The 17,371-nt window shown below is 46.7% G+C and overlaps 1 protein-coding gene across 2 annotated transcripts in view; it reads left to right on the top strand.

Annotated features, from left to right (window-relative positions):
* Positions 1 to 519: 519 nt before the first annotated feature.
* Positions 520 to 17,371, top strand: part of LOC128339668 (FYVE and coiled-coil domain-containing protein 1-like) — a 37,488-nt gene continuing 20,636 nt past the window's right edge. The window contains exons 1-4 of one of the 2 annotated variants that reach the window (XM_053283955.1): positions 520 to 702; positions 11,482 to 11,545; positions 14,475 to 14,581; positions 17,074 to 17,202. In XM_053283955.1, the coding sequence (XP_053139930.1) occupies positions 11,500 to 11,545; positions 14,475 to 14,581; positions 17,074 to 17,202 (282 nt within the window). In that variant the 5' untranslated portion in view covers positions 520 to 702; positions 11,482 to 11,499. Of the gene's footprint in view, positions 703 to 1,396; positions 1,530 to 11,481; positions 11,546 to 14,474; positions 14,582 to 17,073; positions 17,203 to 17,371 lie in introns of those variants that run through there. The other variant, XM_053283965.1, reaches the window with a different exon arrangement.

Genomic DNA, 17,371 nt, shown 5'->3' with positions numbered 1-17,371 from the left:
GCTCAGGAGAGAGACACTTACTTTGTGTTGCCAAGATTTCTGAAATTAAAAGCTAATAACCCAAAGTATGTTTCAAGGATATATTAACACACATAAAAGTTGGGCTGAACACAATTGCTAGTACATAACTGGCACTAAATAATACGTGACAACATTTTAAAAAGTGTAACAAGCAGAACTCTTTTTAGGAAACAACAAAAAATATTCTTGCTCCACTTTTTAAAGTGACCAATCATTTCCTTTTATAGCAAATAATTTATTGCATAAGACCGTCGGGCACGTTTGGCCTAGACTATTTTGCACCTGGAAGATATTTGTGTTTCAAAAGAATGGTAACAGCCTTTCAGCGCTGCTGATAAGAGCCACCAAACGTTTGGGGGCCCTCTCCAAGGCAGGCTGCCCTGCATCCGCTACGTCCTATCCGGCCCTCGCACCCACAGGCTTTGCTGCCATCTCCCCACGCTCTCTGGACAGCAAAGAACGCTGCCGCAACCCCCAGCGCTCCCGATCCTTCCTCTCGGGAAGCTGTGTGGCAGCTGCCGCCGCATGAGGAAGCGTGCAAAAGATCAAGGGGTTTTCCTCAGAGATGCTTCTTCCTGCTTTCGCTTTGTTGCAGCAGGAGGTCAGAAGTGGTGCAGAAGTTGCTTGCGTTCCTCAGGCCACCTGGACGGCCAGCCGGGATCGGAGAGCGAAAGCATGCCGGTGAGTTTCGGAGCAACTTCTTTCTCTGTTCTGCAGTCAGGCCTTGTTGCTATTGATGTACTGGGGCTTCGCATAATTTGCCCTGCCATTTTACGACTCTCCAGCACTCCGCCTGCGAAGGAGGCTTGCACGGGAGCTGGCATGAAGCAGCTGGCGAGTCTGAAGGCAAAGTCTGCGAAGCAGCCGCTTATCCATTTCACAATGACACCCCCACCCCGCCGGCCGCTCCTCGGTCTTAAGGGTCTTCTAGCAGTACTGCAACAAAACTAACACGAGACTCTCGGAAGTCTTGCCTTGAGGAGACTGACCAGTCAGTTTTAGCGCTCGGTCGGAGTGCGCCCCCTTTCGGACAATACTATATAAATAATCCATCCCTGAAAAGAAAATAAAAGAAAAGAAAAGAAAAAGCGGGTGGTGGCGGCGGTGGTGGTGGTGAGAGTTTAGGGTGCGCAGAGAACGGCAGCCTGGCTGCTGTTTGTCCCCCTTCCTGGAAGGGTGCCTGAGGACTGGGTGTCTCGTTATGGCTTTTGAATTGGGGCTTGCAAGACTAACTCGCAAACGCTAGCTTGGGGAAGGGGCACCTTTTGAACGGGGAGCCTGCATCAGGCCTCAGTCACTGCTGGCTTTTCTGGTGGTATCCGGGGGGGGGGGATTTCCTCATATGCCTTTGGGAAGCGATGACTCCCAGAGGAAAGAGGAAACTGCTCGTGTCATGCCAGCCTACTAATAGTTCAACTCCAGCCCAAACTGTGATAAAAGCAGAGGCGTACCCAGCACAAGGGCCAGCATTTTCTGATGCACAGCCAAGATCCAGTCTCTTGGGCCAGGTATGTGTGACATTCTTGGGACTATGCAGAAGGAGCAAAGCTCAGTGCTGGGACACGGAGGTCTGCAGAGAAACTGGGGAAAACCACACCCAGGAACCCAAAGTCGTCATAGGAAGGTGTATGAATGGAGCTATCTAAACAGCCAGCCATCATGGCCTAGGCTAGAGGCAATCTCATACAAGCTGTAGAAAATCTCATCCAGCTCCTCAGGTTTCTTATGGTTGGATGTTAAACTGCTCGGAGAGAAAAAGAAGAGTCAAGGTCTATCTGTGTGGTGTGGGAAAGTCTCTGCACCATGGAGTTTTGCAAGCTAAAGAGACCCATGTGTGCCAGGAAGGGAGGATCTTCAGTCTAGCACATTGTTGACAGATGTACAAAAGGAAGTTCTCATCAGAATATGGGAATCAAAGGGATCATTTAGAAGGTGTGAGGCCTTTTCATTTCTTGTATGCAGATGTATGAGAATTCAGGCTTGCTTTGTTCTGCACTAATTTTGGTGCCAACATTTTCTAAGAGGATTGTTTTTAGCATGGCAAAAGCGTGTGTGGGGAAACGGTCTGGATAGCGGAAGAGATGTTTCTCTTTCTCTCTCATGTAGTTATTGCCCTTGTGAATGGGGGGCTGGCTGAGTATCCTCTCCACAAGTACATATAGTGGTGGCAGCAGAAGTAGCAGGGAGAGGCCTCTGTCTCAGTAAATTATGGGCTGCAGTGGGGAAGCAGCTTGCTTAGGGAGCAAGAGGCTGTGAGTTCAAATCTCCACCGGTGTGCTTCCCAGACTGTGCCTAGTAAATATATTTGTAATCACCTATATTGGGCAGCAGCAATATAGGAAGGTGCTGGAGGCGGATGCTCACTTCATTGACAATGGCATCATCTCATACTGCGTGGGAGAGAGGCAATGGTAAACCACTCCTGTATTCTACCAGGAAAACCACATGGCTCTGTGGTCTCCAGGAGTCGACACCGACTCAACGGCACAATCTTTCCTTTCCTTTTAATTCTCTCTTAGAGCAGTAGCTGAAGTGTGGCGTACGATGTGGAGTTTTTGTTTAATCCATTCCTTGATCCGGGCAAGCTTTTGAATGGGGCTTTAGTTAGTTTAGTTTTAGTTAGTTTAGTTTAGGCTTTAGTAGTCTAGTCATGGAGTAGAGGCGGGGCTAACACAGCCAGCCGCAGGAGCCCTGTAAAGCAGTCTGCACTTGCCTCTCTGTACATGATATCTGTTTCATTAAACGATTAATATCCCTGATTCCATTCCACTGCCTTGTCCTGGCACACCACAATTCTTTCTCTTGGATTCTACACAAGACAGCAGAGACTGGGCAAGCCCGCGGCACCTTTTTAAAGCACAAGGGCGCTGCCCTGAGTGAGAAGTTGCTGAGAATGTGGCAGCTGTGTTGTCTCACCTCCACAAGGCGCTGAGGCATCTTGTGGAGGTGAGGTGGGTTATGATGCTGCTGTGACAGAAAATGGAAGCGGGTGCGAGTGCAGGCTGTGGCAGAACTTTTTTCTCACACACACCTGCCGCTCAGTGTTGCATGGATGTTCTGTTTAAAAAGACAAAAGTGCTGAGACAAGGCTGGAGTTGGTTCCTAGTTCCCATTTCTTATTTGTCACACAGCTGCTTGAGCAGGCTGAACAGGGAAGTGAAGTTCACATGTTTACAAATAAGCTTTGAGTTATGCCATATCATACAACCCTCACCACAGCTATTTGCTAGGGCACAAGCTGTTGCTTTTCTGCAATGTGTGTTAATGCATCCTGTCTCCAGGCCACACTTGGGAATAAGGAAGGGGGTTGTACCCCCAAACAAGTTTGGTTATGCCAAATGACAAATTCACATCACCGATCCCTAGGAGACACCCTGGGGCCTGCCCACATCATGTCTGTGCAGCCCATCTTGAAGGGGGCAGTCTCCTGCTTGTGGAGGTGGATGATGAGGGTAGCCCAAAGCTTATTTTGGGAATGCAGGGGCATGTGAACTTCAGTTCCTTATTCGGTCTGCCCATGTATTTAAGTGTCTAGGGCCAGATGAATTACATCCCAAGGTATTGAAGAAAAATGCAAATTCTTGCATTTAGGTAAGAAAAATCAAATGCACAAGTACAAGATGGGGGAGATCCGTCTTGTCAGTGTACATCTGAAAAGGACCTAGGTGTCTTGGGCCACAAGTTGAACATGAGCTAGCAGTACGATGCAGCAGCTAAAAAACTGAATGCAATATTGGGTTCTATTAACAGAGGCATGGTGTCCAGATCACAAGAAGCTGAGGTTCCATTCCATTCTATGCTGCTTAGACCTTACTTGGAATCCTGTGGAAACTGCACTTCTTTCTTTGGAATACTGTGGGCACTTCTGGACACTGCATTTTAAGAAGGACATTGATAAACTGGCTCAAAGAAGGGCAACAAAGATGATAGGGGTCTGGGAACCAAGTCCTATGATTAGAGGACCTGGGTCTGTTGAGCCTGAAGAAGAGAGGATAGAAGTGGGAATATGAGTTCCACTTTCAAATCAGTCCTGAGGGCAGGACTAGAATCAGCGGGTTGAAATTACAAGAAAGCAGAGCTGGAGGGGAAGCTGGTCTTGTGGTAGCAGCATGAATAGTTCCCTTTGCTAAGCAGGTTTGCATTTGAATGGGAGACTACACATGTGAGCACTGTCAGATATTTCGCTTAGGGGATGGGGCCACTCCTACAAGAGCATCTACTTGCTTCCATGCAGAAGGTTCCTAGTTCCCCCACCCCGGCATCTCTAAGATAGGGCTGAGAGATACTCCTGCCTGCAACCTTGGAGAAGCCTCTGCCAGTCTGTCTGGACACTGAGGCTATTCACACGATTGAAGAAAATCGGGCTAGCCTCCGCTAGCCCGATTTTCTTCAATTATGAGAACCACCGGGTTCGGCTGCGAGCCCAGTGGTTCTGGAACAGCTAACCCACTCAAGTAGCCCGCCCCTTAGCCCAGGTTTGTGGAGCGAGTGCAAACCCGGGCTATCGGATCGTGAGTAGCAGCTCTGCGGCTACTCACGAGGAGACCCCGGAGGGGAGACAAAAAGCCGCCTCCTGGCTCCGGGGGTCTCGCCAGCATGCCCTGCGTGCTCGCGCAGGGCATGCTGGAGCTTGTGGGGGCCAATCAGCCCCCACTCCCCCCAGCCCCCGCTGGCTCCATCACGGAGCCGGCAATTGTGTGGGCAGCTGATCCGGCCGCCCAGGGCTCCCTCCCCACTCACCACCCCAAACCGGGTCTCACTGATCGTGAGACCCGGTCCACTACTGAGCTAGATGGACCAATGATCTGATTCAGTATGTGGCAATTCCTATGTTCCAGATTCAGGCTAGACACTTCTATCTATCTATCTATCTATCTATCTATCTATCTATCTCTCTATCTCTCTATCTCTCTATCTCTCTATCTCTCTATCTCTCTATCTATCTCTCTATCATATTTCTATAGCACCTAATATATGCATCTCTAGGTGGTGTACAAATTTAAAAAACTAACAAATGTAAAAACAGTATAAACAGTTAAAATCCGTGAAACCAATAAAACGATCTCTCAAAATAAAAGGACATTAGTTTAAAATTTTCATTTAAAAGCCTGAGAAAATAGGTCTGTCTTGAGTGTCTTCCTAAAAGCAAAGAGAAGCAGATGCTCTTATTTCAGCAGGGAGCTTATTCCAAAGCCTCAGAGAAGGCCTGGTCCCGAGTCACCACCATCAAGCCTGCTACAACCATAACTGGACCTCTCCAGATGACCTTAAAAGGTGACAGCGTTCATGACAAAGAAAGTGCTCTCTTAAGTACCCTGAACCCAAGCTATTAAGGGTTTTTTAGGTAATAACCAGCACTTTGTTTGTATTTCGCTCAGAAACATATTGGCAGCCAGTGCGATTCTTTCAAAATCGGTGTTATATGGTTCCTTTGGGTTGCCCCAGACCACTCTGGCTGCCACATTCTGTACCAATTGTAGTTTCTGGACTATGAACAAAGGCAGCCCCACGTAGAGTACATTACAGTAGTCAAGCCTAGAGGTTACCAGCATATGCACCACTGTTTTAAGGTCATTTACCTCCAGTAATGGGCGTTGCTGATGTATCAGCCGAAACTGATTAAAAAACACACACTAAAAAACACTAGAGGGAATTTCCTTACTGTAAAGCTGTTCAACACTGGAACAGCCTTCCTTGTGCAGTGGTGGGCTCTTCTTCGCTAGAGTTTCCCAAAGAGAGATTAGGCAGCCCTGTTTAAAGGATGCTGCAGCAGTTTCCTGACTCTAAGCAGGAGGTTGGTCTAGGAGACTGCCAAGGTCCCCCCCAATCTTAAACTTCTATTATTCTATGCTTCTGTGCAGCTTTCTGCCAAATAAGGGACTAGGAAATAATGCTGAAGCTTTAGTGTGAAGACTCAGAATCACTAATCTGGTGGCACTGATGGGCTTGAAAGGGGATGCAGATGGAAGAAACCCTGTAAGAATGCTCTGGGTCGAGTAGCAGCAAGTAGAGTAGAGGAGGACTGGAAAATGGGGGAGTGTGTGGAGGGAGCAGCAGGTACAGTGCAGGGTAGGATGACCGTGTTGTGGGCTGACTGACATAGAGGCTAATGCCTATAGCTTCAGAAGATATCATTGTGAAACTGAATGCTGCCAGTTTGAGTTACTTTTGTTCCCTGCGTTGTTCGGGAAGGAATGATTGCTCAGAGTCTTGGGTCCTTTTCAAGTGGAAACCCTAACCCTCACCCACATTTTCCCCTTTATGGTTATACCAGCATTAGTCACACTGTCAAATGCTAGTAATGCGGTATGCTGGGTGGATGTGTTTAGGCTTGCTGCCCTTGCATCAAGTAACAGTCAAGCTCATGTCCTCTTCTCTTGGATTTTTTTTTTAATGTCAGAATTGGTCTGTGCTCCATCACTAGGGTGGAGATGAGGAGCTTAGTTTACAGAACTCCGTTTAAAGAGGAAGAGGGGAATGTTCAAGAAATGGCTGATGATTGCTATGGGAATTAAAATGGCCTTGCTAGTGTTCTCAACCTTTTTTTAGCCTACTTTCTAGTAGGCTTGTGAGATCACTCAGCATTCTCTGTGTGTGTGTCTGTGTGTCTGTATGTCCGTGTGTAGTGGTGTGCCCGAACCGGTCCGGCGGCCATTCCAAAGAATGGCCGAACTGCCGGATCGGTCCGGCCCTGCCTGGTTCGGGTCCGGGTGGCGGGTATGCCCTTAAGGGCAGGAGGGCTTGCTTAGCCCTCCCGCCTCCTTGCCCCCGCCAGTGCCCGTATTTTCTAGTATAGGGGCGCTGGAAACCAGCCCCCCCCCCCCCGCCGCGGCGGCGGCAAAAGAACTCCCAATGCCAGCCCTCCCTCCCTCCCAGCTAGCTGCCCGCCCGCTCGCTCACCGCTCACCGGATAGGAAACGAGAGGAGCTCCGGCACAGAGCTCCTCTTGTTTGGAAGGCCTCCGGCAGAATGGTGTTTTGCACGCGCGCGCATGCGCGCACCGCAAAGCACACCGTTCACCGGAGGCCCGGTCTACCCGCCGGGAAAGGGCCGGGTAGACCGGGCCGCCAATCGCTGGGTAGACCGGGCCTCCGGCGATCGGAAGCCCGGTCTACCCAGCGATCGGAGGCCCGGTCTACCCGGCCCTTTCCCGGCGGGTAGACCGGGCCTCCGGCGAACGGCGTGCTTTGCGCCGCGCGCATGCGCACGCGCGCAAAACACCATTCTGCCGGAGGCCTTCCAAACGAGAGGAGCTCTGTGCTGGAGCTCCTCTCGTTTCCTATCCGGTGAGCGGTGAGCGAGCGGGAGGGAGGGCGGGCGGGCGGGCAGCTAGCTGGGAGGGAGGGAGGGCTGGCATTGGGAGTTCTTTTGCCGCCGCGGCGGCAGCGGCGGTGGGGGGGGGGGCGGCTGGTTTCCAGCGCCCCTATACTAGAAAATACGGGCGCTGGCGGGGGCAAGGAGGCGGGAGGGCTAAGCAAGCCCTCCCCACCCTAAAAACAAGGCCCCCCTTCGGTGCCGGTCCGGACTTCTCCGGACCGTGCACATCACTATCCGTGTGTCCATCCATGTGTGTGTCGGTCCGTGTGTCCCCCCCCACCTTCATCAACTTTGCAACACCTGGACCAATATAAACTAAATTGGGTACAGTTGTAGGGATACACAGGGACAGCTCAGTGGTGTAGTTTGTGATGATGTCATCCACCTCGATCCAAGATGGCAGACGTGTAAACTTTTGAGGTGCAAGCAAGCTAACTTGTGGACTGCCTAACCAATTTTAACCAAATTAGGTACAGTTGCAGTGAGTGACACATAGGGACACCTCAGTGACATAGTTTTTGATGATGTCATCCACCCTGATGGAAGATGGCGGATGTGTAAACTTTTGAGGCGCAAGTGGACTAACTTGTGAACCATGTGACCGATTTGAACCAAATTTGCTACAGTTGTAGTCACACATGGGGTGCCCCAATGGTGTGGTGTGTGATGATGTCATTCACTCCAATTCAAGATGGCAGCTGCATGAACTTCTGAGGTGCAAGCAGGCTAATTTGTGGACTGCCTAACCTATTTGAACCAAATTGGGTACAACAGAGTGAGTGACACACACTGACACCTCAATGGCATAGTTTGTGATGATGTCATCCACACCGATTCAAGATGGCGGACACACAGACTTTTGAGGTGCAAGTGGGCTGATTTGTGAACCGCTTAACCGATTTGAACCAAATTTGCTACAGCTGTAGGGACACATAGGGATGCCCTAATGGAATGGTGTGTGACAATGACATTCACTGCAGTTCAAGATGGCGGCTGCATGAACATCTGAGGTGCAAGCAGGCTAATTTGTGGACTGCATAACCTATTTGAACCAAACTGGGTACAGTTGCAGTGAATGACACACACGAACACCTCAATAGCATAGCTTGTGATGATGTCATCCATGCCAATTCAAGATGGAGGACGTGTAAACTTTTGAGGCTCAAGTGAACCGCTTAACCAATTTGAACTAAATGTGCTGCAGCTATAGGGACACCTCAGTGGCATAGTTTGTGATGATGTCATCCACCCTGATTCAAGATGGTGGACGCATAAACCTTTGAGGCACAAGTGAGCTAACTTGTGAACTGCTTAACCGATTTGTACCAAATTTGCTACAGCTGTAGGGACACATAGGTACACCTCGACAGCAAAGATTGTGATGATGTAATCCACCACAATTCAAGATGGCGGACACATAAAATTTTGAGGTGCAAGTGCACTAGCTTGTGGACAGTCTAACCGATTTGAACCAAATTTGCTACAGCTGAATGGACACATAGAGATGCCCCAATGGTGTAGTTTGTGATGATGCCCCCCCACCCTGATCCAAGATGGTGGATGCATAATCTTTTGAGGGGCAAGTGCACTAACATAAGGACTGTCTCACCCATTTGAACCAAATTTGGAACAGCTGTAGTGAGTGACACACAGGGACACTTTAATGGTGCATTTTGTAATGATGACATCCACCCCGATCCAAGATGGCGGACACATGAACATTTGAAGTGCAAGAGATCTAACTTGTGGACCTCAATTTGCACCAAATTTAGTCCAGATGTAGAGACAATGAAAGGAAAGTAGGCTGATTAGTTCTTACTAGAACAACTTGTTTAAAAAGAGGTACAGGTGTGTTCCAGCGCTTCAGTGGCATAGTGCAAGAGTTCTAAACTGTTCTTTCAGCAGTAAAGGCACAAGATGGGATATGGGCAAGTGGGAGGATTTTGTTGCTTATCATTAATGAGCTTACAGAAACTGTCTAGTCCTGCAGTACTCATACAACCACATTTCACTCTTTTTGCTGGGGGGAGAATACATTTTCCCAGCAACAAAAAAAACTGTGATTTGCATGCTGGAAAAATGTAATATTTCTGCAACAGAAAAATGCAGAAAAGGAAAGACAGTTGGATCACACACACATGCACACACAACTTTGCCAATATTGCAAAACATAAAACAAAAATCCTTTGGAATGGCTATTTCCATTCCAGGAAACTTGGAACTAGCCACTCTCCATTGACTCTGAAAGTTAATTTTCTCTCTGTATCCTGTTGCCCCAGCCGTCTTACAAATTCTGCTATCTTAAGAAAGGATCAGACCAAGGATCTATATAGGCCAGCATCCTGTTCCCAGCAGTAGCCTGACAGAAGCATTACAGCAATATACATCCCCAGCTGTGTTCCCTCTAAGGTGTGCACATGCACACAATATTTTTGATGTCCCCTCAGTTAATTTTAGATCTCGCTCAGGCTGAATTAGGAAAACCCCACTCTGAATGCATGTGTGCACACACTGCCTTGATACTGCCACCCAAAACAAAAGTAATTCTGTGCATAGATGAAAAAAAGATTTAGAGGGAACACTGATCCCCAGGAAGTTTTTCATACCCAGCTTTTAGTTTGCATCTCCTCCAGAATGGAGGTGGTGCATTCACATATCAGCCACATTTACCCCAAAGTCCCTGCAAGTTATTGTGGAGGACTTCACACACAATTCAGGGTTGTTTTTTAATTGTGCATTAAAGTGTAGCATGATTTATATCCAGGGTAAAAAAAAATCCTCTTTTTGCAGCAGCTTTTTAAGCAACTTTGAATTAGCTGTAAACCTGCGGTAAAGCCTGCTGTCTGGGATAGCTCCTTGTCTGTCTTTTGGTGACTGGTATTCAGAAGCTAACTACATGTCCATTGGAGATCTAATGCCATTTTTATTTTATAGAGAAGTCACTTCAGGAAGGGACAATTGAGGGTGGAGTACAGTTAGCAGAGGTGGTACAGCCTTTTCCAGCTCCAAATCACAGACCCTCCATGGCTTTCCCCCTCTTCACAGCATATCAGATGTGTAGTGAACATGTTAGAAACTCTGTTTCAACCCCAAGTGGAGGGGTTGAAACTCTGTTTCAACTCCCATTGCTTGGGGAGTAATTTTGAAGTGGAGAACCAATGTGCAAGGAAAGGGTCTGCTCTGCCCAAAGCAGACAGTTGTTAATTAGTTAATTGACATATTTTCACACTGCTTTTCCAGTTAGTTCAAAGCAGTTCATGACATTTAAAAAAATTGAAAACTAGCATAAGTAGCATAAAATAAAACAGCCACAAACTAAAGCAACCACGGAGAGTATAGAAGTGGGTTCCAGGGATCAGATATGCTGAAATTATAATGGCTTGTATATTCATTTATGGCTTTATCTATGTTGTACTCTTTTTCTTACTGGTATTGGGTTAAAGTCTATTATGGAATGATGTGTACTGACTCAATTTTTTTCTTCATTTTCTAACCCGTTCATTTTTGCAGTTGCCCCTAATGAAAACACTTGCCAAAATGCGATGTAAAAATGTTTACCAACTCTCTCTGGGGGCCTTCTTCAAGTGGTTTGTTGCTGCTGTGAGTGCTTTGAGCACTCCTTTGGTAGAAAAGTGGCATATACATTCAAAAGCTTATTGGGAGCTGGTCTTTGTATTGCCTTTGTGTGGGGGTATAAATGCACAAGGTGACATCACAGTGGCGTTTTGCTGTGGTATGAGATGGTCACATGGGAATATCACCCCAGAAATTTGCCATAGAGCACAGGACTATCTCACACCACAGTCTCGTGCCTGCTGCTCTCTGGCTGACTCTGTACCACTTTCCTTGGTGTCTCCCTAAGTGCCACAGCATCACTAGACTGGTTAGGGTTTTGTTGTTGTTGTTTTGTTTATTTGGGTGGCAGGGAGTGACTGCTTTACAACTTTTAAAATATGTTATCCATGGAGGGAAGCCTAAAATATTGGGGATGAGGGTGTGATTGGGATATGTGGGTGAGGCAACATTCCCATATTGGATAGAGAAAGATAGCTAGACCCAGGACTAGAATGAGCACAGCAAACAGGAGCAGCTTCAGGACTGGTGGCGTATCATTCCCTTAATTAATGCCCATTTCCTTTGCAGGCAAGGTGAGTCATTGCCATGGCATGTGACAGAGAGCTCCTTCGCGTAATCAAGGACCTAAAGAGTAAGTGCATGGAAGACTCTCTGTGTCTCCCTCTTCTCTGTAGAGGTGGGCAAGAACATTGTTTAAGATGTGTGTTGACTCAAAGGGCTGCTCAGCTTCGGCCCTCCTGCAGATGTTGGCCTACAACTCCCATAATCCCCGGCTATTGGCTACTGTGGCTGGGGGTCATTGGAGTTGTAGTCCAAAAGCAGCTGGGGGGGCCTAAGTTGAGCTGGCCTAGTGTTGAGGGTGGATATATAGGTGAAGGAACTGCTATCAGTAATGTATTATAATACATACCTTTTTGTAGCTGAACGTATGCAGCTATTTTTACTGAGTCAGGCCAATTGTCCATCTGGCTCAGCATTCTATACACTGACTGGCAGACAAGGGTGTGTGTGTCCCCCTGCTGTACCTGGGGATGCCAGGGTTTGAACCTGGGATCTTCTGCATGCAGTGCAGAGCCTCTCGCTGAACTACAACTCTTTGCCAAGTATTTATGCATCATATGTGTGTCTTGCTCTTACATAGGGCTCTATGGGCACTGCCAGGTAAGTTTGGCAGGAGGCAATCTGCCACCATGGCTCCTTACCCAGCCTTCTTAGTGGACTGACAATGGGAGGGAGATCGAAACAGCTGTTTTATCCTGAATCATGTCTGTGATTTATCTAGCAGAAGTTTACAGGTGTTTGGACAACAAAGTATGATTCCCAAGGCATTCTTGGTGGGAAATACATGGCAGCTGGTGGGAGCCACTTGCCAAGAAGACCTGCAAAGTGCTGCTGTGACCACCAAATAGGTGGCAGGGGAAAAAAAATCTTTTTTAAAGGAATGGTAGCCACTTCTGCCACCTATGAGGGGCAGACCTCCTGAAAATTTTAATAAAATTCTCAAGGCACTCCTGAAAACAGTCACAATTTATTGGTTTACTTAATTATTTCCTACGTTTATGTCCCCACTCAGTGTTCTCTCTAATTTTTTTCCATCTATGTGTGGAATGAGATTTGTTCTGGGTGACAATATCAAGGCAGTGTGTGTGCAGTTGCATTCAGAGTGGGGCCTTCCTGATTCAACCTGAGCGGGATCTAAAACTAACTGAGCGGACATCAAAAAATGTGTGAGCTGATGCACGTGCACACACCTTACAGGGAACAATGGTCCTGCTCTTCCTCCAATGACCCCAGAATGGTGTACATGGTTGTGCTTATCTTCACAACAACCCTGTGAGGTAGGTTAGGCTGAGAGATACATGACTGGCACAGAATCACCAGTGAGTTTCATAGTTGAATGGGAATTTGAACTCAGGTCTCCCCAGCAGAGGCGTAGCAAGGTTGGAGTGGGCCCAGAAACAAGACTTTAAAATGGGCCCCCCCTCACTGAAGCTCAGCTCATGAAGTAAAGAAATCTTAAATTAGGCTGAATATTGGTAACCACACACACACACACACACACACACACACACACACACACAATGTGCCACAACAGAACATCATCTTAAATTATTTTTAAAAAGGTTTTGTAAATTGTGGACGATGCAAGTCATTTAATGGTACTAAAGAAAGACATGCTGTTCTGGCAGCTCCAGGTCTTAACACTCACATCAATTTCGGGGGATGAATACAACTGAAGGAAGCCTGGCGGGTGTGCAGCTGGGGAAGTCAGCCATGTGACTTGCCGGGGGGGGGCCAAGGCAGTGGGCCCCCACACAACTGTCTCCCCATGCCCTAATCCACTGCACCACACTGGCTCCCTTTATGCAGTATAAAAAATGGTGGTGTTCAGATCATCCCTAATCCTCTAATAGGTCTAGTTCTCCCTGGCTTTCAAACAAAGACCTTTCCCAGCTCTGCAGCCTCCATCTTTTAAACTGAAAATACCAGGGACTGAATATGGCATTATTCATATAATACAAGATATTGCTGTACCATGGAACTATGGCCCTTCTTTATGTGTAATTTTGAGCTTGGTCTTCAAGGGGCTTAATCTCCCTGAGGCTGGAATCATGTGTCACTGATGAGTGACTCAAGCCAGGAAAGAACTTGTCATGAAGTCACAGAAAAGGTCCCAGCTTACCACATTGAGAGAAGAAGCAACTCAAAAGGAGAGAATTCACCCAGTGAACACTTTGTGTATTCCTTTAAAGCTTGCATGCTTTTACACCAGCAACTAGTATGTTTGTGCAAAAAAAAAAAAAAAAAGGCTTTTCTCAGCCCTGTCTGGAGATGCCAAAGTTTGAACCTGGGACCACAGGCTGTTATTATAAACTCCGGTTACACATTCCTCTGTGTAAACATGGACTCACAGAAGAGGAATAAAGATCATGCCTCCTGGCTCTGTCCTGACCTCTCTATGACTGGGGTGTGCATGTTACCTACATGTATACATCCCAAAGCCCATACGCTTCTGTATACATGATCTATACCCTCCATTTGGTATCCAGAGTATGGAACAGTCATATAAGAGTCTACCGATGGTCAACGATATGTGCATAGATTCTGGGCACATGGGACCCCTTGAATGCATGGAGATCTGGGCGGAGCCAGTAAGTGTGATTACCCCCCACTTCACATGTTTATTTCTATAACACATTCACATGCGAACAGGGCTGTTGTAGCAAATATGCAGGCTAGTGTTGGACCTCTGTCACTGTGACCCATGTACCGACATGAAGATCAGAAAGTGTATCTGCCAAGCTAGGATGATTGGGCAGGATTTGGCCTCATGCCCATTTGAAGGTTCATATCTCCTTAAAAGCTGGTCTGCTAAATGGTCTGCTAAATAGCCCCCAAGAGAAGGAGCTCTCTGTGCTCTTGCTGCAGAGCTTGCTCTTTTTCAGCACTGATGAGAATAGCTTTGGTTCTAGATGGCCTGTCTGCGAGCAGCATACTATACAGCAAAGCTGGGAAGTTCCATGTTTTTGTTAATTTATTGCATCCTTTTCTCTGACTAGGTACCGTAGATGAATTAAACAAGAATTACCAACAACAGGGGCTACCAGTGACAGATGGTAGTCAGGAATTGCAGCAATTCTGCGCCCAGCTTGAGTTTCTACTGCAGGTATGAGACCCACCAGGGCTTTGGAGGGTGATACAGGGTTTTTTTGTTTTGTTTTGTTTTAAGCATCATTTGCTGATCATAGGTTGTACGGTACTTCATGAGTATCACAGGATGCTTCACAGGTTGCAGGATTAGTGGTTCATCCACTTAAAGTGGATGAGCCACTAATTCTGCAACCTGTGAAGCATCCTGTACTTTTGTGCTTCTCTGTCCACTAGTTTAAAAGTCTTGCCTGCATATTCTACAAATTCTTTTCAAGCATAAGACCAGCTTGTGTGATTTGTATTAAATCATAGAACCATAGGATATATTACAGGCTAAGGTTCACCTAGCTGGGGAGCTCATTCAGAGTCTGCCCTGGTTTACATTTTAAAGGGAGACTACATGTGAACATGTAAGGAGAGAATCTATCTATGTCGTTGCTAAGAGTCAACACCGACTTGACGGCACTTAATCAATCGCATGCAAACACTGTAAGATAGTCCCCTTAGGTGATGGAGCTGCTCTGGAAAGAGCATCTAGGTTCCAAGTTCCCTCCCTGGCATCTCCAAGATAGGGCTGAGAGAGATTCCTGCCTGCAACCTTGGAGAAGCCGCTGCCAGTCTGTGAAGACAATACTGAGCTAGATAGACCAATGGTCTGACTCAGTATATGGCAGTTTCCTATGTTTCCTATGTCCAAGTATCCACCATGTAACATGTGCAAAGTCAAACAGATCTAAGTTACAACAGGGTGCTCCAAGGAGACTGGATTTCTGCAATGCGCTCAATGTGGGGCTGCCCTTGTACGTAGTCCGGAAACTACAGTTGAACCAGAATGCGGCAGCCAGGCTGGTCTCTGGGTCATCCAGGAGAAACCATATTGCTCCCATATTGAAGGAGTTACACTGGCTGCCAATATGTTTCCAGGCAAAATACAAGGTGTTGGTCATAAGCTATAAAGCCCTAAACAGCTTGGGCCCTGGGTTTTTAAGAGAACGTATTCTTCGTTATGAACCCCACCGCCCATTGAGATCATCAGGAAAGGTTCATCTGCATTTGCCACCAGCTCGTCTGGTGGCTACTCAGTGATGGGCCTTCTCCATTGCTGCCCCGAGGCTTTGGAATGTGCTCCCTAGTGAAAAAAAGAGCCTCCACATCTCTGACATGTTTTTAAAAGTCTCTAAAGACGCATTTCTTCACCCAGACTTTTAACTGATATTGTTTTGATTGTTTTAATGTTGTTTTTAGAATATTGTTTTAAATTTTAAATTATGCTTTAAATTTCTTGATTTTAAATTTTTGGTTTTGTTTTTAATTAATGTTTTACTTTTAATCTTGTTGTAAACTGCCCAGAGACGTAAGTTTTGGGCGGTGTAAAAATATGATAGATAGATAGACAGACAGACAGACAGACAGACAAGCCCTTGTTCTCCATGCTGACTGCATTTCTCTGCCGAGACAAATGTTGTACTTGTGGAGAGTCCTGCCACAGAGAGTGCTGCTCTCCCCGCCAGCACTCTGATCACAGGGAGGATCTTTCCAATTTGTACAGCATTTGTCTCCACAGACAAACATTATAAGTGAGGAGATTGAGGTGGGGTTTTATGTGCATCAGGGTGGAGCTTTAAGCATGTTTTCAGGGATGCTGTATGCACGTGCAGCACCTGCATAACACCCGAACAGGGCTATTGCCTGATAGGGAGAGAGGAGGGTCCAAACCATTTTTGACTGGTCCATGACAGACACAGGTATCCAGTGGTAAGCTTGCAGCCGCCAATCAGGGAAGATAGCCTAACTCTTGACTCTTTATGCAAAGGAGAGGAAGTGTGAGCTAAGTACTTTGGGGCATTTGCTTGACTAAGGAAAGATATAGGTATACTTGGCATCACTTCTTGGTTGCCTGGCAAGAATAAAATTTGCAGAACACTCAAAATGGAGTTGGCACTATTTTAAAGAACACAAATGGGTTGGAATTTGAGGCTTCTCCTATGGGACTTATCCACAAAGGAAATTCAACACACTCTCATACAATAAAGAGCCTGCTATACAATGGGACTCTTAGACTTTAGAAACATGGAGCTGGACTTTTTAAGCTGACCAAACTTTAAACATTTGACCACCACACAAGCTGTCCTTCAAGCTTTTGCTTCAGTTTATCCAAACCTTGAGTCCAGTAATTCATTAGAGAGGGAAAGGAGGATTGAGAGTTGTATGTATGTGCTGGTTATGGTTCCTTTGTAGGAGCAGAAGGCAATCTGCACATGTTCAGAGGCTCTCTGACTTTTGTAGAAGCATTTTACATATTACAAGGCAAGCTTAGCATTGCAATCAGGTTTCTAAGCTCAGCCCTAGTGAGTCTGCCCTGGCTCAAATTAGGCTCAGGATTAGCTTCTGTTTCCTGTTCCCAGAACCACAGCCCTCATTGACTAGCATCTGCTTCATTCTCCTCTTTGTAGACCCAAGCAGCTTTTAATGTCTTTCCCTGCATATTCTCCCCCATGCATGATCCAGTATGATATGAAGGAGAAGAGGAGCCTTTTGGGGCAGAGGAAGGATTATTGGGACTTTCTGTGCCGGGTCCTGACAAAGCTGCAGAGTCATACGCATGCGGGAGTACAGCACATTGCCTCTCTGGACAAGGTATGACTCGTTTACCTATTCTACCATGGGATATGTAGGCTGAAGGCAGAGAGAAGAGATGGTATGAAAGTGTTCTGTAGCTCAAATAATGATGTTCATTTCAACCAAAGCAACAACCCCCTGGGGTTATTTAAGACGGTGTGCCATACTTTTGAACTGTTCACACATT

This window comes from Hemicordylus capensis, chromosome 1 (assembly GCF_027244095.1).
Source record: "Hemicordylus capensis ecotype Gifberg chromosome 1, rHemCap1.1.pri, whole genome shotgun sequence".
NCBI classification, from domain to species: Eukaryota; Metazoa; Chordata; class Lepidosauria; order Squamata; family Cordylidae; genus Hemicordylus; species Hemicordylus capensis.
Note: the sequence above shows the minus strand (reverse complement) of the source record. Positions and strands in the feature narration are given on the sequence as shown.